The sequence below is a fragment of the Mesocricetus auratus genome, unplaced genomic scaffold, assembly GCF_017639785.1.
Source record: "Mesocricetus auratus isolate SY011 unplaced genomic scaffold, BCM_Maur_2.0 Super-Scaffold_6730, whole genome shotgun sequence".
In the NCBI taxonomy this organism is placed as follows: Eukaryota; Metazoa; Chordata; class Mammalia; order Rodentia; family Cricetidae; genus Mesocricetus; species Mesocricetus auratus.
In genome coordinates, this window is record NW_024429184.1 from 62,068,234 (window position 1) to 62,092,904 (window position 24,671).

A 24,671-nucleotide genomic window follows, 5' to 3' on the forward strand; every position below is an offset into this window, starting at 1 on the left:
TACCTAACTACAATAGAAAACTTCATTAAAGACAGTTTTGATTTCTGCACATGTACTTTGGTATGTCAACTTGCTGATACTTCTGGTCCAGGAGAGTGGAGTGCTGTAGGTGGTAACATAACTCTATTTCTGGTGCATATATGAACAGATCCAATAGCAATCAACTGTTTTCTGACCTGGCTTCCCAAATATGGTAGATGCCTAGCCCATGATTCCTTGCTGGTATGATACAAGATGAAACCCTAGGTGAGCTAGCACTTTAAGCTGTCTCTTAAGTTTGACAAAGTGCTATTTTGCAAGCAATCTAGACTAATACCCTTTTACCAGGAGAAGAGAGAACGTCTATATGGAATTTTGGTCCTTAGAAGCCTTTAGTTGGGTTTTGTTTGCATCATCAGAATGGTGCTATCATTTACAAATTGGCAGAGCTAAGGTAAGACCCTGTCTATCTGTTCTGTTAGTTGATTTGAAGTTATTGTGTTTTTAAATTTTTTTCATACTAAGGTAAGACCTTAAGAGAAGGGATACTTTTTTTTTTAAATAAAAAGAGCAAATATTGGTAATGACAAAATGCCCTTTTTAAATGAGTACACAAACTATTTGAGTGAATACTAGTTTGGATGCATTTGCACTTAAACTTAGGAATGACAAGGTATTAGTCTGTCCGTATGACAAGGGGCATTCTTTCAAGATTCCAAGTCAGCTGAGGCCCTTACTTGGAAGTGGAGTGATGTGTGTGCATAAAACATGGTTTCTTAACTGATGCTCAACTCCTAGGTGAGTGTAACAGCTTATCACTCAGGTTCTGAACTGATTAAGGTTAGATTTTTTTTAAAGGCTAAGTTGAAAAGCCAGTTCCAGACTAGATGAATCTCTCCTCAAGACTCATTGAAAAATGTTAATGGTGAAATATTATCTGGGTCCTGTCCAAAGAACTGAAGCCCTTGCCCTCCTAGCAATCCTTACAGAATCGTGTCAGCCAAGCTCTCATTGTTAAGCTGCTAATAGCTAACACGTTTGCCCATTCTCTCTTTGCTTCATAGAAACAACTTAATTTTTTTTTTTATCTCCTCCAGTCCTGTTAGTAGGTAGGTACACTAGGAAGAAGTGTGAAAAGTATCCGGTTCCCTAAGTTTCGGGACCTCAAAGAAACAACAAAAAGTATTGGAAAAGTGTAAAAAGATAACGTGAAACTACTCCCCAAAGATCTTAATTGGGAGCTACTGGCGCTGGAGGATGTGTGTGTGTTGACAGAAGTTCCCACAAGTTCTTCCCCAACAGCTGTTTATTCAGATAGCATGGGGCGCGTCATTTACATAATAAATTTTTTTTTTAAGCAGCAAGGTTGAGTCAGTCCAAGCTCTGCTCCTCTCAATTGTTGCATTTAAACCAATAAGGTTAGGACAAGAGAATAGCTGTGGTTTGCGTTGCAAAAACAAAACAAAACAAAAAGCCCCGAGGCTTCGTGGGCAGACCTACAAGGCTGCGCAAACAAATCGGGGGATGAGATTGTGCCGTTTCTTTGTCTAGGCGTCTCAGATGCTATCTGCCGCTGCCGTTCGCTGGGGCGCAAAGCCGTTCCCAAACAGACCGCGGCAAGCTGATGGCTCCGAGCTTGCGGCGAGGTAGCGAGTGTGCAGGGCCACTTCCGACTGGAAACCTTCCTGTGGCGGTGCTCGGTGGCAGGGTCCTTCCTGGGGAAGGCGATCGCGCTCAGTCGCTCGGCAGCCCGAGACTACAGCACCGCCCGGGTGCAGTCCCCCGGAGCCGGGCAATCCCCGGCCTCCGCGCTCTGCTGCCAGCCGCGCCACAGCACTGCTGAGAGCGCCCGGGTTCCCGCGTTCCTGCCCAGCAGCCAAACTATGTCAGGAATGGAGGTCTGCTAACACGGAAAACTCCACGGAGCACACTAAACCGGTGGAGGCAGCAGATGTGAGCGCTGTAAGTACATGCTGGGTGTTTGAAAAATTGTAGTGACCGAGAACAGCTGTCTGGTGAGCAAAGCCCGAGATAACAGGAGCGCTTTTATTGATGTTTTGTTTTGTTTCCAAAGAAAAAGCATTATGGCTTGGGGAAAATGATGACACTTTGTTCCTGGGACTTTAGTAGCCACGGGCTTCAGTCATAAACGTGAGATCCTTCCAAATGATCGGAGCCATTAGGATCATTAAGGATCATTGCAAATTAGCTACTTTTGTTATGATCTTTATAAATAAGTAGAATATGGGCAATGTTCTCGAAGGGAGATTATCTCACATCTTTTCTCACTTGCTGCACTAGCCTCAGGATATTAGCGTGTGGTATTGAGCAGAGTGTTGTATCTGTACATAGATGTATAGATACTTAAAGTATACATAGTGGCATATATTACTTAGATAGCTTTTCCTACCACTAGGTTGATAAATGGCAATAGGTTCCTGATGGAAAACACAGCAGATAAACAACAAACTAACAACTATGTTTTCAAGAAAGAAGCCTTTTTGTTCCATAACAGATTTACTAAGCACTATATTAAACAAGCTATATTAAACACTTACCTTCAGAAAATGATGAAATAAACTTTTGAACTCCCCCACCCCTTAATGTATTTGTGCCTCTGGCCCTTTATGTGATCTGAGCACACTTGGGAGTTAAACTCCAGATTTCAAAACTTTTGGATATCTGTGTAAAGGATTGCCCTTCCAAATCAGTATCTGAATCGCTAACGAGTCTCAGGCTTATAATTCTTGGGAGGAGTTTTGAACATCTAAGTACAGAATCTGCAAGAATCCAACATGTTCTGAGCTGTCATTGAGTTTAGACAAGTGTTTTAAAGTTTCATTTCTTAAAATGGTCAGTGGTAGCTGGGAACCATGGTGTAGCTGTATGGGTTTGCAGTTGATTTTCTAATGTATCCTTGGGAGAAGGTTTTATTTCACACTTGTGTGAATCTTTTCCCTCACTGTTTAGGGTTTGGGGGCATACACACATGAATAGTCATGCCTCTATATGATCAAACATTTGATATTTGACTTTCTCAATGCTTGAGTTCTCCTAAGGCCCAAAGTGTTTAGTAAGTAAGCAAGCAGCCGTGGACTTTCAGCTTTGAAAGCTCTTTGTGGTGACAGACGCAAAAGTCTAATTGAGCCACCGTTCAGCTTGAAAGTGCCAAGGGAAGTCAACCGCTCTGTGAGCTTCACAAGCGTGATAGATGATTTTTGAAAAAGAAAATTTCCGTGGGAGTGTGAAAATGTATTTCCTAAGAGTACAATGGGAAGAAAAGAGAGCCTTGCAGCAGCAGCAAAGTCTCTTTTATCAGATAACCAGAAGTATTTGGGTCAACATTGACAATAAATGCTAACCCTGAAAACAGTCCTTTCTCTCCAAAGCTGAAGACAGGAATGTTGTGTTTCAAATACTTGTTTGTTTTTGGTTTCACAAGGATTATGTTTTCTCATTTTCTTTAAAGGAGATAATGCAAAAGGCAATACGGGATATTACATTAAGATAATCATCACTAGCATTTGAGTATTTAGTTTATTGGAAGCTTTGATAAGGAAATGCAGTGTTAACATTTGACAAACATTTCTCCCTAGAAACTCTTTCCCACTTTAGGGTGAGGTTTTTGTTTTTAAGACTTGAGGTTTGTATTACAGCACCGAGAGAGCTGGCAATGTGCATGGAGGAGAAATGTAGCAAGACTATATTCTGTTTAAGAAGCAGTCTTATGAAGGCACTCCCCCCCCACTATAAAATACATTCTGATTAGAAAATTGCCATTGTCTTTCAAATTGGGGAGCACACAGGTTGATCTATGTCAGACAAAACCAGCTTGCCTGCCAGCTCTACTTAGATCTAAGTTCGGAACTTTCACTTTGAAAATTTCTTTTCAGTTTGAGAAGAAAAAGTTTTAAATTATAGTCATTTTATAAAAATTGCTTCTAGCAAGCAAAAAAGCCCACGGAAAACCCATAATTTAGACAAGTACCTACATTTTATTTGCTCTGTGCTGCTGAGATTTAGAACCCCTTTCCATTTACAGTTTACTTTCACAGAACATTATTAACTTTCTGGCTTCATCCATGATCTTCTGTCAGATGCTTTTGATTGGCAATTTAGCAAAGTATAATAAACAGTGCAAAAGTCATGAATTTTTCTCTGTATCCTGAGCTCTGTGGTAGGGAAAATGTGATAAAATGTGTACCTTAAGTCTTGTTTGATGATCTCTCAAAGCACGTTTGCCTTCTGGAAATAATTTCTGGGGTTGAAGAGCATGGTATTAACAGATTTAATGTGGCTGTTCAATGGATTGACGAAGCACTATGTGAGGTTTAACAAAATGAGAGAGACAAATTGAACATCAACAAAAGTTACATCTGTGAAGAATTATAAATTTAATTAGAAAAAAAGGCAAAGTTGAAAGACCTCATTAACTCATCAGAAGTCATAGTTACTAGGGTAGGAGTCCTGAATTTAAATCCTAAGGAACTCTGTTATCTTTTTCCTTTAGCTTTTCACAAGTCTGACAATATGCTACAACTGTGTGTATTCTATGCAGAGTTCATTAAAATGAATGACTTTGTTGTACTATGAGATGATCATTCATAATACAATGGGTACTAATTTTGTACCCCTGAGAGCATTGGAATTAAAATAGCAGATTAGAATTATATTAACTTTACAGATAAAGAAAATAAGCAAACATACTGCTGCCTAACAGAATGTTATTAGAAGCCACAAACTCCTGCTTCTTTTGAATGAAAATAACCTTCATTAATTATTTTTGAAATGCACTGTGGTTTTAGGGCTTTAAACACACACACACACACATACACACACACACACACACTTCCATAGACATTGTCAAACATTAGAGGAAATTGCCAGCCATCAGAAATAGGTGTTCTTTTTAGATAAGCCAGTGAGGGAATAAGGATGTCTCCCTACTGCACTGTAATCTTGCACTGCACATAAAAAACTAAAAGCATGTGAAGTGTAGCATTTTGTAAACTGTAACTAATTTCACTCACATCTGTGTCTAATTGTTGTCTGCATTCGCATTCTTGAGAGTAGATTTATTTTTCCTGGACCACGATGTGGGTTCAGCTGACCAGCCTAAGTGAGGATTAGTTGTTTTAAAGTTATTTTGATTAAAGAGTCATTTTTAAATACAGTAACACACAACACATGGTTTAAATAATCCTTGAGACACAAAAGAATATATCTGAAGTACACTTAATGAAAGGAAGATCGTGGGTATGGACTTGCAGAAACTGCTCTCTGAAAGTACAGTAGAAACTGGGCTTCCAGCAGAAAGGAAATACATTGCTAAATGGCATTTTTCAATAAGGAAATATGTTAGAATAATTCTTATTTATAGGTTTATTATTATTATTACCAAGTCTGATTTAAAAAAATAAAACTGAGAAACGGCAGGCTTTAAACTTCAAATATAAAGACAATGAGGCTTTCAAAGTATACAATGAAATAAAAATTCTGTTTCTGAGATTACGTTTTTTTAGCTGACTTTACAACCGGGATGTATTTTAGCATTGCACAGTAAGTATGCTTTAACGTACTCTTATGTAATTAAGCCAAGAGAGTTCTTAAAATGAAGTCCGTTCTCACCTATAATTTGCTCCAGGTGTATAAAAGTAGGGGAATTTTATCCTTGAGATATATTGTTGTAGTTTCTAAAGGAAACTATTTAATCTTTTGTGAGAACATTAATTTAAAAAAAGGTGCAGAAACCTGTTATCAAATATTGGGCATCTGCAGGCATTAAAGTTAGTAACTTCATTTACTCAAATGTCTTAAAAACTGTATTTGTCCTGCACGTTAAAAAAAAAAAAATCCATACCTAGAAGTTCCACGTAACATTATCCCAAGACGTTTAGACCGTAATGATGCTTTATTCTTGCTCGAAAGGTCGTGTTTCTTAATTTCATAAATCATAATTAAAAAGCAGCAGGACTCAACAGAAGATGTTTAGGTGGATAACTTTAATGTCATTTGAGACGCTTCAGCTCTCATCTTTGTTCTGCAGCCCTAATTGATGTCAGTTCAGGTTGAATGAAAATGCACATCAAAGATTTGGAATTCGGTGCCATTTTAAAAGTTAGAGTGCTCCTTCCTGCCTGCCCAAGCATTGGTGGGAGCTTGTAAGCCGGCAGGAGCCGGGCTCACCTGAACCTCATTACCTGTTGCTGGCTCTTCCAATTGCCTCTGAAGGGCAATGGCTAGTACAAATTCGCATTAGTGAAGCTGTGCAGTGAAGTTCCCCAATTCAAGTTTATCTGGAAGCAAACTAACTTGCAGGCTGGCTGGGCTGGTGAATTAGAGCACTCAAATATGCATTCTATTTCAGTCTAAAAGATCACACACACACACACACACACACACACACACACACACACACACACACACACACTTTCTTTCGTATTGTCCAGCATAGCTGTATAAATAAATACTCATTTGATTTTCACTTGGTATAGTTAAACAAGTACAGTGCTCAGCACTGGTACTTTGGATATGAAAACCTGCCTTTGCCGTGTTTCTTGAGCACAACATTGACTGAAACTGTTTCATTGAATCTTAAGTGACGGATAGTAACGGGGAAAACCTTTCCGATAAGGCTAGGGAATGGTCAGAAGGCTAAGGGGGTGGGCGGGCACTCCAGTTCAGCTGGCTAGAACAGAAGATGAAAGATCTGAGGATGCTGAGAGATTATTGCCTCAACTACTGCTGCTGTTAAGCATACTCATTTGTTAATAACTATCTTTTTTTCCTTCCCAAGCATCTTTTCCAAGCTCTGGGGCCAGGCTGCTTTGCATGTTGATTGGGGGAGGGGTAATCCCGTTTGCAGCTGTCATAGGCTAGTGATGAATCACTAGCCCGTCATTTGACTGCCTTCCCCTCCTGAAGAGGGGAGGAGGAGGACAGACCTGCAGGAAGAAACAACAGTTGAGCCCTCCACTTAAAGACACTATGCCTTTCCCGGCTGCCCTAGCCTCCTTTTTCTCCTTTGGCTAAAAGTGAGCACTGTGGGGTTCAGCCATGTGCTCTGTATAATTAAGAACTGACCCTGAAGCACAGTTAACAACCACTTCTGATTTTCTACCCCTGGCCACAGGTGCAAACATCTCACACCAGTTCCGATGTTGCTCTTTCCTCAAGTTGCAGGTAAGGATTTCGTTGATATTCAACATTTTTGTAGCTTACCTTTCTGTGACCCAGATCTATTTTTGTCTAGTAATTCTGAATTATTTCTATTAATAGAAACAGCCTGGGTTGGAAATGACTTAACACTTTGTGTGTGTGTGTGTGTGTGTGTGTGTGTGTGTGTGTGTGTGTACATGAGTTCACTTGTAAAAAATAATTAAGTATGTGGGAAAGGCATAAGAGACTTGGTGTGAAGTAATTGCTGTCTGTTGTTAGCAAAACTGTATGTGGGATGATAATTAGGAATAACTCGTTTCTTGCTTGAATTCAGATACTCGAGGAAGTAAAATGTCTCATGAAGAGCTATACTACAACTGATAGCCAACAGTCAATTTCAGTGTAGCATATACATTAAAATGACCCCCAGGTAATGTGAGGAGCAAATATGAACATTCAATATGTAAATTAACCCCCATTATTAATTTTTAGAAAAATATAATTTTTAAAATACAATGAATAGGCAATAGGCTTTAAAATTTGTGCTGTCAGAAAATGAAGCTGTGTCTAGGCATCTAATTAGTGACTTAAAATAAGTCCTCTGCTCAGGAATAAGAGTGGTAAATATAAGCAGTGTCTAGTTCTGAAATTGTCACTGAGTCGTCACTGTTGTGCCTTCTACAGCAGAAGTAATTGGCGAAACTAAGTCCATCTGGGAGGCATTGAACTGCTTTTTATATGGGGAAAATGAAAAATTACAGCATTGCATAGAATTTTCTTTCTTCCCCTAAGTGACAGCTGAGGTACTCTGAGGGCTAATGGTCCCACAGACCCTCTGTGTGTTGGCCTTATCCTCTTTCAATTGGCTACGGTGTATGTAATCCACAAAGCAAACAAGTGGGCTGACACCATAATGTTTTAATGCTGCATTTGTTTCAAGGGAAACAGAGGAACAATTAAGTAGTATGCCAGAGTAAACATATGCATCAGGACAATCTCATTCCCTGTCACTGGACTGGAGGTTTCAAGGGCTTTATTTGGCTTGGAACCCATTAAATAACAATTGGGTGTTAAATTATAAAGGGAGTCTCCAGTGCTAATTTATTAGATGAAACAGATTGCACAGAATAGCGATTTATTTCTATTGCACGTGTTTATGTATTTGCCTTTTCTTTTAGGAAAATCATGCTCTGGCGGGATTGTTTTAATATAAAAACAACTGCATGTTTTCTTCTGAATATCAGAGTAGATATCATTGTCCTATATTGGCTTATGACTTTAATTATATAAGAAAGGGGAAGATTTTAAAAACTGCAGGTGAGCTTTGGCTACATAGGATGGGCGATGCCTTTTAGTAAGACGTATGATAGAAGGACTGAAGGCAGATGCTAGGTGAACTTTTTCCAGTCTAAGAGAACAGATACAATGGAACTTTTGTGTGTGTGTGTTTCAAAGAAGGTGTCAAGTCGTTAGCACATTAAATAGTGCTGTTACGAATTTGGTACATCTGTCAAATGGAAGGCTTCTTGTCTTTAGGTCTATGGAAATGCAGGATCTAACCAGCCCGCATAACCGACTGAGTGGTAGTAGCGAATCCCCCAGTGGTACCAAACTCGATAGTTCTCATATAAATAGCACTTCCATGACTCCCAATGGCACGGAAGGTGAGTGTCGTCGGTCTCTCTTACTCTGCCCCTGTTCCTTCATCACTGTGTGCCTCTTGACTGCTCGTGAACTCTGCCCTCAGAGTCGCCTAACTGTTCCTCTGTTTCTAAGTAATTTGGCTTAATCCTTGTTCCCCATTAATTGGGAGTTGCATATTACAGGATTGTCACATTCCATAGACTGGTCTTATTTTAAGACGCGTGTGTGTGTGTATGTGTGTGTGTGTTCTGAAGTATATACATGTGGATACATAAAATGCTTTTAACTTGGAATGCATTTCTTTGTGTTGATCTACATGTTCCTATCACAGTATTATTTTACATCATTTTTCTATGTAACTACTGAAAATTTGGAATGATTTTATTTTCCATTTTTTGGCAAATACAACCAAATTTTGAAAAATGTCAACATCAAACTGGATTACATTGGATCGGCAAAGCAGTTTTTGTGTCTAGTATTCCTGTGGCTTTGGCCACTATAGTATAAACAAGAAGAACCTAAAACTTAATACCTATGAAGTACGTAAGCCTATTTGGCAAATATGCATAACATTTATTCACTTTCTTGAAGATTGAGTAGTATACTTTAAACATGGCATCATAATTATTTTAATATAATTAGTAATATGAATGTTTATGTGAATTGTATGTAAACAGAAACATCTACTTCGATCCATGCATGTTTCAGTCTAAACTTAGAAGGTAATGTATACACATTACTGTCTGTTATTGTTATGCACAGCTACTTAGGTGCTATGCATATTTTTATAACTCAGATGTATGAAAAGATATATTGTATTTATTTCAACTGGAGTCTGAAAAAATCTTCACTGATATTGTTGCTTATTGATTTATTACTAAGTCATAAGCTGTTGATGGGTTCATGAAATAAGTTTTATTAGAAGTTCAATAGATTATCCATGCTAGAATTCCATTCATAGACAAACCCTTATCCATAAATTCTCCAATCATAATCGTCTTTTATCTCAGGTTTTTAAAAAATAAACATAATTAAGTTATGTATAATTATTATCATTTTGGTGTGGTATTTGAGTATGTATCCAGGAAAGCCCTTTAAAACTTGTAAAGCAATAAAATTCATAACAGATAAAGCACAAAATTAGTTATATTAGATGATTTTTCTACCAGTAGTAATTATTCTTATATAAAACTGTTCTGTAGCTTTTCTTACAAGTAAATATATTCCTGTGTAGTGTTTGTGGAGAATGGCTGTTGTCAAAAGTAGAAACTTTGTGCTGATTTAGCAACATGGTTAATCTCTGGATAGAGCAGATTTTCCATTGGAAACTTCTAGTCACGTCAATCATTCGTCAAGCTGAAGTTTACACAAAAGCAACTTTAATGTCTTAGAGTGCACAGAGCTTGAACAGTAAAAGCAAGTGATCAGTCCTCTCTCGCCTCTTGCTTGAAAGTCTTCAGGTGGAACCTGTTAGCACAGACAAGGTCTGGATACATTTATGCGGTCCACCACAGGAGCCTCCTCAGTTGGGCCCAGTACGTTGTCAGGGTGCTGGGCAGCCACTGAGAGGCCATACATACATACAGACCCATCACTGTCAAACTCAAAAGATAGCCACTTAAACAAGCAAGACTAAGTCCATTAAACTATTTTAATTCATAAAATTTACCAATATACACGAGGAAGAAGGATTATAAAATAATAACATTTTGAATATGATATAGTGAAATGGAAGTAAGATGTTTTCATCTTTTCAACATGTTACTGACAAGCCACCTGTTACAAATAAGAGACACCTACTGTTTAAGCAGAGTGTCTCTATGTGTGAGGTGCTCCCTTAGATGGTTTTGTGTGAATGAGATATGGCTTGATTTTAAAGAAAATGTGGAGCACCAACACATTTCTAAATATTTAGATTTCATACCTTGCTATCACATCTATAATCAGGAATATATTGCGTTTTATAATATTTGTATACAATTAAAATCACCTTGAAATAATTAAATATTATAGATAATTTTTATAATTGCTCGAAGCATTCAGTCTGTAAGACACTTAGAAAGTAATTTCCTTTCTTTCTTCCTTTCTTAATCCCTCCCTCCCTCCCTTCTTCCCTCACTCCTTTCTTTTTATTACTTTGGTTTTCTGAGACATGGCTTCACTAATAGCTGTTCAGATAGTCACTATGTAGACTAGGCTGACCTTGAACTCAGTGATAATTCTGCTTCTTTACCTCCTTCATTTGCTGGAATTGAAGGCATACATCACTACCCCTGGTTCTTAGAAGTAATTTCTTATCCTTAAAAAAAGTAAGTTAATTGTGCAGATCCTGATGAGGCACTACAACCCCAGTACCATGGAGTTGGAGACAGGAGTTCAAAGCCATCTTCAGCCGTGGAAGTGAGTTCAAGGTCAGCAAGGACTACAGGGGATCCTGTCTGAATGACAAAAATACCACAAAATGTTCATGGTGTTAGGTCTTGGAAATGAACTTTCAAGGTCCAGTTCAAAGGTGTACATAACTATCCATGGCATCCTCCTTTCGTGTTTTCTTCATCAGTGTGCTTACAAAAGCTATGGGGGGATGCAGTAGGATACGAAGTTAGAGGGACTCACTATAAATTATTTAGAGCCCCAAAGGAATATATTTGTCAGTTTACTGGAAAATTTAGAGCACTTATTAGCCTAAAGCTTAATATTATAGACCTGAATTTTCTTCATGAGCTAGGTTGTATGACTTTAGATCCAGACATATAAAAAGTTCTAGATTACTGTGCGTGAGTCAACTGATCATGCTCCTTTCCTGTTCCATCATATTCTTGATCATTTCCCTCAGCTACCACCACAGGAATTGTGGTAAAAATTAGTAAATTTATTAACATCTGGCAAGCTTCCCTGGGACGTAGTCATTATAGATTTTCCTTTCCCTCCTTTGAGATATGATTTAGTTTGAAACTTGAAGTGTTCATTAATGAATTAGAGATTGGGAAGGAGAGAAATAAATTCATTAAAACTAGCCACTAAAATAACACCTCCCTTCAACCCATATAAATACTTCAGCTCTCTGCACACATACACACACACACACACACACACACACACACACACACCATGATAGAAGTTTAAGTGACTTCCCAGCAGCCAATTGAAAATAATCGCAGCTCAATGTAAATTAATTAAATGACCAGCAAAACTTACATATAGTTTGCAGCTGGCTTTGGCCGAATTTACTGAATTTGGTTTGGAGCTCAATTGGGTTGTCTTCTCTCACTCAGGGCCAATTATTAAACTTCCTGCCACCACTTGTCTATATCACCAGGCTAAAAAAACAGAAAGTCTCCTTTGTAAAAAAAAAAACCAAACAAACCTTAGATTCATCTTAAGAACAAACAAGGAGGGGATATAATGGAGAGGCAGAGAATATTAGGTTTCTTCTGAAGTCTGCTGCCAAATTTTTCTAAGACTCCATGCTTGTAGGTTCTACATTCATAGGCTAGTGCCTATTTTCATGGTTCATCTCAGGGATAGAGACAGGAACACAGCAAGCCCGGCCTCAAGAACCATGGTTTTTAGCTTTCCACACACAGTGTTCTTGAGTTATAAGAACTGAATATTGCATGTTTGAAAACGTTTAACTCTGTATTTTTTTAAATGCTGACAGCTCTGGTTCTTGTTGCAAGTTCACAAATTATTGCTGGTATCGTCCAGTGTGTAAGCTGCCTTTGAAATGTAGAAATCACGTAGGTAAACATAGTTCATTAGTGGCACCAGTGAATACTTGGCTGGCAGAGGGAAAGCTCTGTTGGGAGAGATGGGTTTCCACTGGCGTCAATGAATATTTCAGTTAGTGTTGAACCGGTTCTTTCAAGAGACACAACCTACGTATGACCCTGAATGTTCTCCTCTAGTCTTTCAAATCATCTTCTAAGGTACAATGGATTAGAAATTTCCTACCAGAGGCATTAAAATATAATATCGCCTCCCTTCACTCTATAGCAAATACTCAGTTCTCTGTATGTACACACACACACACACACACACACACACACACACACACACACACACGGTGTTTAAATGTAGTAGTCCCTGCTCAAGTGAAATTAAATGACCAGCAAAACTTCCATGCAGTTTGCAGTTAACTGTGGCTGAATTTACATGACTGGTCTGTTGTTATGTTAGAGCATAATTTGGAAGAAATAATCTTTTGGGTAAAGTTAGCTGCATATCAGAGTGTCTAGTGTGAAAGAAAGGGAGGCTTTCTGATGTGGGCGTGTGCTCTGGCTTGTGTTGTGAAAGCCTTGTGTTGTAGCCGTGGTGTGAAAGTCGTGGCAAACTATTCTTCTGAAGGATACAGAGCCATAGCAGTAAAAAGGACTTTTATTTACACACCTAATTAGGTCCTTGTTTGCAAAGCACTAATTTTTTTTGCCATCATTGTGGGGTTTTTGTTTGTTTGTTTGGTTTTTTGATTGTCTTAAATTCACAAGAACTTGAGATTGATGAGTTCTATAGTGCCAATCTGAGTGTTTATTTTTGCTTGTATGGTGCTGGGGAGGGAGAAAGAAAGAAAGAAAGAAAGAAAGAAAGAAAGAAAGAAAGAAAGAAGGAAGGAAGAATGGAAGAAAGAAGAGAGTGAGGGAGGGAGGGAGGGAAGAAGGAAGGAAGGAAGAAAGGAAAGAATGAAGGAAGGAAAGAAGGGAGGGAGGGAGGAGGCTGGGAGTGATGCTCAGACCCGAAATCCACACTTTTCTCCATACATTCAGATTCCAGCACAGGATGCTTCTCCTGAAACAGACGAATGTGTTTAAATGACGTAAAAGCAGATGGAGTTGGAATTCTCACTCCCATTCATCTCAGGAATTTCTACAGTAATTCAAATAGTAATCTCAAATTTGTGTATCAGGTTTCCAAGATTATGATCTTGAATTAGGTGGCTAAATTGCCTGCATTTAAAATTTATTCAATTGTGTTTTGCATATTTTAGGGTGGTGGGTGAACTCAATTACCCACATCTATATTACCAGAATCTATTTTAAAGCAGTTTTGTTATTTCTACAAAGCTTAGAACACTGGAAAATTACTAGAATTACTTCTCTCTATATATTTGAGTAAAATATAGTTCTGACTGATGAGAATATCTTAAGAAATCTTGTTTACAGGAAGTCTTCTAAACCAAGTGAGGGTGTAGAGTTAGAGTTGGAAGCTGCTGCTCATAGGAAATAGTTGTGTATCTGTGCTTGAATATTCTGGTGTGAATAGAAACATGTTAATCTAATTTCACCCTTGTTTACGTTCCACACTTAATTCAGTTTCTGTGAGATTAAGGGCACTATGAGGAAAGGCATTCCTAAAAACATTTTTAGAGTTTTCTTGAATGCCGCAGCATTGGCTTCTTAGAAATTTCACTATAGCAAAAAAAAAAAAATGAGTTAGAATTTAATATTTGCTATATATTAGATACATGAAAAAAATTCCCACATGTCTGTTAATAATAAAAATAGCTGTTTTATTGGTCATTGCACTGACTATTTGCCACATTTTGTTTTTGTAAGTCTTCAGAAAATTTCTGGAGTTGGCCAGGAGGATGGCTAAAAAAGTGTGGGTTTGACTCCCAGCCGCATAGTGTGCCAGCTGTAGGAACTGGGACAGACGTGCTACCATGACTCAGTTCCCTCACCAGTCAAATGAGGAAAGCAACAGATCTCACATTAGGCTTGCCATGAGCATGTAATGCAAACCTCGTGGCATATTTGGAACTTACTAAGCAAGAACTTACTGTATCTATTAATATTAACTGCTAGGCCATATGTAAATAATAGTCACTTCTATGGTATGATTCCTGTGTTACAATGAAAGCTGTAAAAAGTTAAGCGCCAAGTTTCAAGATACATAACTTGTAATGGGTACCACTGGAATCTGTTCTTGTATTTGAAGAACTGCTGGCAAAATCCAGTGCCTAGACTTGGGATCACTGCGTTTTTCTCTGAAGATAATATATGATCTTTCTCATTACCTTCATAAGTGCCTTTCTCGATACCTTCATCTGAAGTGTTGGAGACCCAGCCACGCTAGTGCCTCCAGCATGGAGGATGCCCTTCAGTAGTGAACAGTAGACTACATACACATTGAACGTGGAGACTTTTAATAGAAAATGGACTTCATGATAAGGATGATTACCCATGATACTTGTGTCTGCGATCTCATGTGAGATTGTGGGAGATTTTTTTCTGTGTCCACACGTGCCTAGCTTGTTGCTTCAATTGCTTAACTTTGGAGGAATGGTCTTTAACTACTTTTCAAAGCTGTCTACTTAATTACAATTCTGTCAGCCAGCCTCTGCTTGCTTTAAGCCTCTTTGAGATGAAAAGAAGATGAGAAACTGACCCTGCTTTTCATTACAATAGCCATTATTATATGCACATTTGTGAAAGTCAAAAAACACATTTGCTACTGCTCAGAGTAAGTATCTTCTACTTCAGGAAGAAGTTTTCAGTGAATAGTGAAGTGGATGGTCCCATGTCTTTTGACTTGTCAAGGATGCCCAAGAACTGCTAGGAGCTACGTGCGGTTGGAAGAGAGAAAGTGGCTTAGTTCAGAGGACTAAATGGTGGCATGTGTGGACCAGTTGGGGGACAGTCTGTTTTCACCTATCACCAGTTAATAAGCCAGCTCTATTCTAGCAAGCCAGGGATTGATCTTTGTAGGGAGTAGGTCTGGGGTTTCCTGGTACCCAGGCTGCTTGTAGTGAGTAGAATCCAATTGTGTAGATTCAGATTGTGTTTACTTCTTCAGTTGCTAATAGAGAATCAGAGCTCCATGACATCTCTATCCTGCTTTTCCTCTATGAGCAAAAGTGCATTTGCCCTCAAACATCTTGTCTTCTGGGGGCAAACTATGGTTCCTTCAAGGAACACAGATGAACTTTTAGGCAATCCCATACCTGTTTTAAGTAATTCCCAATTTCTTATAATGTCCAAGGATGCCTTCGTGGTGAGCAGCCTGTATAAAATATGTACACATGTGTGAATCATAGAGAAACGGCCAATAATAATTAATTCTCCTCTCACTGACTACACAAATATAATAAAAAGAGAACAAACTATATAAAACTTTCCCATTTTGCCATTTTTAGTTTGGGAAGGGATAAAGATTACCTCTCTTCTAATTCTACTTGGTGACTGGTGGATTCCACCTATATAAAGAGAGAATCTAGGCTAGGCAAAGCTAACCAAGGTTTATGTGCAGTTTTTGGACCTCAAATACTTATAAGTGAAAACTTAGTATGGTAATGTTTGTGGAAATCTGCATTTTTGAAGTTTTATTTTGTATCTGCACTATCCATTACACACACACACACACACACACACACACACACACGGTAAGCTTAGCTAGCATTCCATCTTTAAGTAAGTACTCTCCACAACAGACATTAGAAAAATATTTTTCCTGTAATATGAAACAAAATTTGAACTGTTTACCAATCTTACCACTGTGCCTATCAATAATAAGGGAGATTTTGAGAGGAAAAATTATGAACTGAATGGGCTAAGTCCTTGACACTATGAGACCATTATGATGCGCTCTACATTTTTAGTCATTTCATCCTCCAAAATAAATTTTAAGGTGAGCTTTATGCACCTGGTGTTAAAGCAGTTGAGTGACGGATCTGCTCTCACACAGCACATGGGCCGTGCTAGGGAGAAGATGCATACGCGTGTTGTGATTGCCTCAGACCCTGTGTTCTTGTTCTCTAACGTGTGGGCTTTCCCACAGCACTGCTCCAGTTGTTAATGATAGTCTTTACCTGCCTGAAGAATTCATTTTTATATCGCCTTACCTAAGACGGTGGCCAAGATGAAAGGTTTATAATATCCACATATATGTCTCCTTTGCTCAGTGGAGCCTCTGAGCTCCTTGAAGGCAGGACAGATTTGCTCACTGTCCTTGGAATCTGGCTGCTTTGGCAACAGGTATTTGTTGAATGAATGCCCTTGTTACTAACTAAATCATGCAAATGAGGCATTACAGGAGCAGGGCATCCATTCATATTACTTATAGCACATTAACTATTCAAGAATTATTTAAAGCTTCATTTTCAGTTCTTTGGAAAGTACTCGTCACAGACCAATTCACAAAATGGTCATATGCTCTCCATCCTGCGAACAGCCACAGTGAGCATCTGTGGCAGCTTTTGATATGAGCAACAGTAGCCAATCTGCACTTGACCTGAAAGAACTTACTATTTCACAAATAGATCTAGTGGACCTCAAACTTTAGCAGTGATGAAGCAACTCCCATACAGTATGACAAAATTGAGTGATATAGCAATAAGGCTGTTGGTAAGCACAGGTTTAGCATCTTTAAAATATGGCAACAATAATTTTTAAGGTAGGGAATGACCAAAGGAGAACTAATACACCCACACTTCAGTGTAAAGAGTGTGCTATGTGTACCTCTGTCTCTTGTGTGCAGTTGTGTATGTGTCTGTGTGTTTGTGTGTGTTGAGTACAGAACACAGAGCATAGAGAGACAAGAGCAGGGTGGCAGACTGAGCAGCTAACACAGGCTCTGGGTACTGGGCTCAGAACTTGGGCAGGTAAATAGAAGAGGGTTGTGACTGGCTGTACGTTTCAAGCCATGCACTTAAGTAGTATGGGCAGTGAGAAAGCACTCTGGGGGAGAAATGGTGATGGTAATTTACTTGAAGCCCTGGCACTTATTTATGTAGTATTGTCTCAGCACCAATCTCATATTTGCCTTGAGATGTAAGGGGGACAAAATAATACTAAAAATGCAGGAAAGTGGCATTACATGGTGTGAGAGCATATCTTTTATAGTCAGACTCAATGGGGCTCAGAGCCTCAGTTCAGCTGTTCATATTTCATGTAACAAAGTAGGTTTTTAGAGGCACAGCGGAGCAGGCTGAAGGGGCATTGAGGCCAGGTTGCCTCCAGTGGAAGCTGGTCTCAGTCAGTCTCTGGCAAGCTAGTGCAATACCTCCTGGCCTTTGATACAGGCCTGTGAACTGAGATGATAATGGTATCGACACACAGAGAGCGCCTTTAGGATAGATCAGTAGATCGAAGACAGTCTGTCTCTTTGGCAGTGCTTCCATTCATTGGCTATGCTTGTTGCCTTCAAGCCTTCATTGTGCACTGGGGCTTGCCTGCCCACTCATTCTTGGTGATGGGACAATTAGTTTATCCAAAGTCTTGAGAACAATTACTGGCATCTGCTACATGCTCTAGACATAGTAGCTACTTTGAAACAATGATAAATGTTCTATTTTAAGGAAGCATGTCCTTTGGAACTGGTATAGTAGTGTCTCCATTGGAGGTAGGCTTATTTGTTCCTACTTGACATCACTAAATAGCTTTGGTAGGTACTCAGAGTGCTTGATGAACTCAATAGCACTTAGTTAACACTGAATGGGGGTGAGGCGAATGTCTGGGAGCTCCTGGGGCTTAGCAAAAGACAGGAACGGGGTACTAATCATTTGGCGGGTTGATTGCATTTTGGGCAAATAAACCATTTTTCCATATTGATATGATTGAGGTTCTGAATCTGAGCCAGCTCATCTGCTTCCAATCTTCAAACACTGGTTGATTTTACCATCTGCTAATTTGCAACATATACTGATACACTTCTCCTTCGTGTCCTGCTATTCGCCTGTTTAGTGCCACTCTCTGATTATCTCAGTCTAAACAGAGGAATGGTCCAATATGAGAAAACTCTACTGGGGGAGCATCTGACTCTTCAGCAGATTTATAAAAGAGAAATTAATTGTAACAGTGAGAAGCTAGCTTTGTCATCTTGGTTGTCACTTAACATCTTTAGGCTGCAAATTCTGTATCTTTGAAAGGAAACAAGTAAAATACCTGCCTTTTAAGCTTGCCATGGGGAGTAAAGGGGCTATTGCTTGCCTGTAAAGTGTTTAGTATGTACACAAGAGATGCTTAACACATAGATACAGAATAAATTGTCACTCCTCCATTCGAAAAGCTACATCATGTGTTATTTATATCAGAAATGGAGACTGGTATATTTCTAAATTCTTAGAATTTTTTCTTTTTTTTTTACCATTGTGCCATGTTTCCCTTGTATAATAAACAAAAATATTCAGCTCTCACTGTGGTTTCTAGAGGCTAGTATCTATTAGAAACCATCAAAGGGCACAATTAAAACCTGTACCCTTCAATATGGATTATTTTACTGAATAGAAGAGACATAAAAAAACAAGCCTGGATGATAATGATGTAAGTGATGAAATGTTTAGAAGAAATCTTTTACATATGCAACTTATTTGGGGATAGATAAAAAATGAGGGTTTTTTATTTTTGGAGTTATTTTGTTTCTATCTTATTTTGAGGACAGATATAGAAAAGCATAACAGTCTCATAGCTCAATCATGACAACACGGCGGTAAACTATTAATTATTGTCCCCAAATTGTAGGTTTACAGTGATTTATCTGATGGTCCTCCCAGTTTTTCTGCATCTTACAATATTGGAACAGAAGGGGAACAAAAATATTTTTTTGTTTTTACTATGCAAAAAGTACTCTGAAGGAGGGGAGAAGTTGGATCATGAAGAATGCTAGTTGACCCCCTGCCTTAAGGAGCTCAAGGTCTGATTGAGGGAGATACAAATTCCAACTTTTTGGGAAAAAGTAAATAAATGACTAAATTTTGGAGACTAGGACCTTCAGCACATGACTCAAATTTTCCTAGGAGTAGGAGAGTGAGTGCTGAAGATGAGAAAATGATTTTGTGTACCAAGCTGTGTGTATTTGGTGAGTACATTAGCATGTCATAAGTGCACCTTTTTTATATGTGACCATCCGTTATATTTGTTCAAATGCAAAGCTTGTGTCCTTCACTCCACAGTAGGGTCTCCCGCGACATACTTTCCACATCAACGGATTAGAAAGAAGCTATCATTGAGTTCTGAAATATTTTGCTGTCAGAAAAAAGGGCTCCATTCTCCAGTAGGTTAGAAGCCACTGATGCGAACAAAAGTGCTCTCAGGGTTCAGAAGAAAGGGCTCTTCAGCTTGGGAGGCCCAGCTTCAAGGAGGAGCTGGAATGTGAGCCGACTTAGGAAATGGTTTGAATGGGGGACAGGAGCTGGAATGCATGTGAAATGAGGGAGCACCATGAACAAAGGTAGGATAGTTTGGGGGACCGAGGAGACCGGGCAAGCTGAAGAAGGAATTGATAGGAGATAAGGTTCTCGAGGAGCCAACTGGAGCCCAACCGTGGAGGACCCCGAGCATCAGGCTGAGGAATTTGGGCTTCCGGGGCCGGTAGGAGAAGCCAGTGAATATTTTGAGAAAGACTGGATCGATACTGTGAAAGTGTTTTAGGTATTAATCTGGCATCATGTCTGGACTGAGAGGGGATAAGCTCCAGTGTAGTCTCAATCTGTTCAGATTTGATGTGTTGGGAACCTGAGCCAGTGAGACAGGAATGATACCCACAAAAACAGACAACTAGAGTTGTAAGCAACCTTGCAAGGGAGTGTACATTTACTATTTCTTACTTCTTTTCTAAAAAAGGGCCACTAGCCTCGGCCTCTGCACAAGCCACGCGCCACAATGCACAATGACAGGATAGTATGCTCCATTTCCTGTAAATAACGGCTTTTGAAATTCCCTGCCATTCTTCTTGACCGGGTGTGTTGGTTAGATTTTCCATTACTATTACTAAATGCCTGACACAAGTGGTTGAAAGGGAGGGAGAGTATATTTTGACTTAGAGTTTCAAAGGTTTCGTTTTGTGGTCGGCTGGCTGCATGCACCTAAACCTGAGTTGAGAGACATCATCATTGTGGAAGGGCATGCCACAGCAAAGCCATTCAGTTCCATGGAGGAAAGGGCAGTGACAAGAAATATCTTTCCAGAGCTGCCCCTCACTTTCCTTATTCATCCATCTATGCCTCACATTCCACCTTCCACCACCTTCCTATGCTGCAATAGCATAGGTCTATCAAGGAACCGACTAATGGGCCGATTGGTCCGAGGTCTCAAAAGGAAGTCTTTTCCCAGAAGCCTATCTGCCAGCATACCCAATCCATGAGCCAATGGGAGACATTGCATACCATTCATCCTCTTAAGTTCAAGTTGGGTCAATGTGGTTTGCTTTGTTATATGGTTGTATAAGCTACTTTTGAAGAATTAATATTTTCTCCCCTCTTGGAGAGAATATGACTTTAATATTTTGAGGATATCAAGTTGTTGTCCCAATCCAAATGAAGAGATGTCACATCTTTGAAGTGAGGAGTAACTGAAAGCAAAGCATTGAGTTTGTAGGTGTATATAATTTTTGGTAAAGAAAAATACCATGGCAAGTTAAAGTACTTCAATGGTGTGATTTTAAAGTCAGGCATATAAAAATGTGCATTTGGGAATATTTTCTGCTCTCGTTTACTATGTACCAATTTTATTCATTTTTCACCACTTTCATTTGGTGTCACTGTTTTTTTTCTTTTTTTGCAATCATTTGGTAGTTTAAAAAAACACGTATTTTTACTTTAGCCTATGTTTAAGAAAAAGACTCCTTAAATGGATAAATGATGTTGTCATTGAACCTGAGCCATTACAGAATTGTCCTTTTCTTTTTTGATCTCCGTAGCATAATACTACCAAAGCTATGGCCATTCATTTGCCTGTGCCCTTATGAAATCAGGAAGGGTACAAACAAATGCCCAAAGATATTATTTGATGATGATGAAATTCATTTACGAATTCAAAATGATTGAATCCCATCCACAGGATTCCTTGGATAAAGAAGCTGCATCTACGCTGCTGGAGTAATAATTTGGGAGGGCTAAAATGGTGTGAGATTCAGTGGTTTTTATAATTGCTGAGCAGTGTGCCTAATGGTTAAATTCATTGAAGCCTGTCTTCATGGAGCATGCGTCCCTCATCTTCATCTGTTCCTTCTACAACTGCTGGGTTCTGTGAGAGAAGTATTGGCTTAAGGTGTGTAAGGATAGAGCAATTAAAAATGCTTCTTCTGTGAAAATAGTTATCATACATCAAGATGAGTAAGACTATGAAATATGAAGTGGGATAGAGAGGATACGTGGCTGAGAGGTGGCCTTTAATCCCAGCACTTGTGAGGCAGAGGCAGGTGGATCTCTGTGGGTTCGAGGCCAGCCTGGTCTACAGACTGAGTTCCAGGACAGCCTCCAAAACAATACAGAGAAACCTTGTCTTGGAAAACCAACAAAAAAAGAAGAGGATACAAGTGGAGCTAAATATATACATTAATATATTCTAAATATTTAATCTAAAGATATATACTGTACATTCTATAAAATATACAATATATCTCATATAGTATATGTTGTTTATTTTATATACTGTATATTCTATAAAATATATGTATTATATATTCTATAATATGGTATATATTATAGAATATAGAATATAATATATTATATAATATATATATTCTAATGATGGTACAGACAACAGTTTTGAAGTTCAAGGGGAAACAACTATGCCTGAGTAGTAGATTAAGGGCAATATAGGATTTTTGAATGAAACTTGAAGTATATAATTCAGCTTGGAAGCCTTATACAATACTTAATGTGAGTGAGTAAGAGACTGGCAAATGTGGAGCTGGGAGGAAGCACTGCCTTCTGTAGTTCAAGTGTCTCTATATAGGGGCAGGTCGTACCTTTTTTACAGCATGTAGACTGTAGTGTCTCACAGAGTCAGGGCCATTAGATGAGGCTGTATGCTTTCTTTTCTTTTCTTTTTTTTTTCTTTTTGGTTTTTAGGAGACAGGGTTTCTCTGTATTATTTTGGAGGCTGTCGGTCCAGCCTAGCCTTGAACTCACAGAGATCCGCCTGCCTCTGCCTCCCAAGTGCTGGGATTAAAGGCATGCACCACCAACGCCCGGCCAGGTTGTGTGCTTTCTAAGAGTCTAATGTATGATGACTAGTGACTAGAAACTTCACTCATGCCTATTTAACACTTGCTGAAAACCTCAGTGCCAGCATATTATACAAATCTACTCCACCAAAATACACAGTTTTCTACGGCTTGGAGAATGGAGCCGATGGTCTAATCTCCCCAGTTTTATTCCAGTTAGAAGGTAATTAGGAAAGATGACATTGGTAGAATTTAATATGCATGACTCATTAACTTTCTGTCACTGTAGCAAATATCTGAAGTTACTAGATTATAGAGAACAAAGGTGTGTTGACTATGTTTTCTGAGTCCATGAACAGATAGACTCAATACCCCACCCTATCCCCATTATTGGAGGTAGAAGTCAGGACATTATGCATGCTACGGAAGTGCTCTACCAGTGGACCAGTGGACTGTATCATGGCTTTTCTCTAACAGTGTACCAATGGCCTACATCATGCTTTACAGATTCTGGTTAGGGTAAGGACATTTCATCAGGGTTGGAACATGTGCACAGGTAAATCATTCATCTTATGGCTGGGACATGAAAAGAGATGAAGAATAGCACATGTAATGTTTCCTAACCTCCAGTAATGTCACAATGCAAGGGGGACCATATCTTTACACCAGCCTCTGAGGCATGCTTAAAATCCAAGCTACAGTGCCTGGTAATGCATGTAAGAAGTGAGGAAGCAGAAGGGAAACATCCAGTCTTTGTGACTAAAAATATTTTTATAAAAACTGAGTCCTTCAGAGGGATGGGGTAGTGATGTATTTATGTGTACACACATGAATAGAGATTGAGAATTGTCTACATAAAAATCATTTTCAAAGTCATGGTAAGGAAAATTATTGTGAAGGAAAATGTATATGGGTGGGAAGGAGGTGGAATTATGGATAGACAAAGGAAAATGATCTGGGGTGGGGGAAGAAAGGAAATACAGAAAAAAAGAACTGTTGTTATTGTTGGGTCATTAATGTTTAAAAATAAACTTTCAAGGAAAGAGGTTTATTTAGAAGGGTTAAAGAAAGGTAAAACTGAGAGAAGTTTGAGCTAGGAAGTTGGAGAAGGCCGTTTTTGGAAACAGCAGATACTGGCAGAATTATACAGTGGATTAGAGAGGGAGTCCATCCATGATGGGAATATAAAAACAAGTGCCCAGGAAGCTTGAAGGTTCAAGAAGACAGCTCCAGAAGAGCTATCATTGAGAGACAGTTCATGAACATTTAAACAATTGGGACAGGGGATAGGGATAGAGTACATGGCAGCTTAGGGTCCTGTGCTCAGTTCTGAGCCCCGCAAACAAAATGTTCAGGGAGCCCTGTCTGCGTCTCTGGGTACCAGAGAACCAGCTTGGTGGAAGTGAAGATGCTACAAAACGAAGAAATGGGGTATCATTACAAAGGAAGCCTGGGAGAGACATGAGGAATGAGGTAAAAGGAAGCCCTGAAACTTTAATCCAGGGACATACTGCAGGAAGAGGAGAAATTAATGCAGCTTCAGTCTCTAGAAAATATCTGGTGAGGGCACATGGGTGGGAAAGGAGATATGGCTTGGACACTGAGGAAAGTGACAAAGATTCGGTGAAGCTATTTCAGACACTTGATAAGAAATGGAAAGCAGAGGCTGTCCTGTGATGGGATGGCTCAAGAGATGGGAAAAGGGAAAACTCTATTTTAAGTGGATTTCCTCAGCATGGTAACCGGTCCTGGGCGGTCATGCTCACTGTGAAGAGCAGGCAATGGGAAGTTACCCTTCCTGTGATTAGAGATGGATAGAAAAGGCACCTGGGAACATGAGACCACACAGCCCATAGAGTAGACACCAGACATGGCAGGCACTGGCTTCCACACAGCCCATAGAGTAGAGACCAGACATGGCAGACGCTGGATTCCACACTGGCCACAGCAGGCTGATGAAGTTGGAGTGGGAGAACAGACAGTGGTTTGGAAAGACAGGTTCTAACGAG

At 39.2% G+C, this 24,671-nt stretch overlaps 1 protein-coding gene across 7 annotated transcripts in view; it reads left to right on the top strand.

Moving 5' to 3' along the window:
• The first annotated feature begins 1,645 nt into the window (after window positions 1-1,645).
• The window catches only part of Eya1 (EYA transcriptional coactivator and phosphatase 1), a 144,206-nt gene continuing 121,180 nt past the window's right edge, over window positions 1,646-24,671 (top strand). For 2 of the 7 annotated variants that reach the window (XM_013110892.3, XM_021225255.2), the window contains exons 1-3: window positions 1,647-1,941; window positions 7,112-7,161; window positions 8,674-8,801. In XM_013110892.3, the coding sequence (XP_012966346.1) occupies window positions 8,678-8,801 (124 nt within the window). In that variant the 5' untranslated portion in view covers window positions 1,647-1,941; window positions 7,112-7,161; window positions 8,674-8,677. Of the gene's footprint in view, window positions 1,942-6,629; window positions 7,162-8,673; window positions 8,802-24,671 lie in introns of those variants that run through there. The other 5 variants (XM_021225256.2, XM_013110893.3, XM_021225254.2 and 2 more) reach the window with 5 other exon arrangements.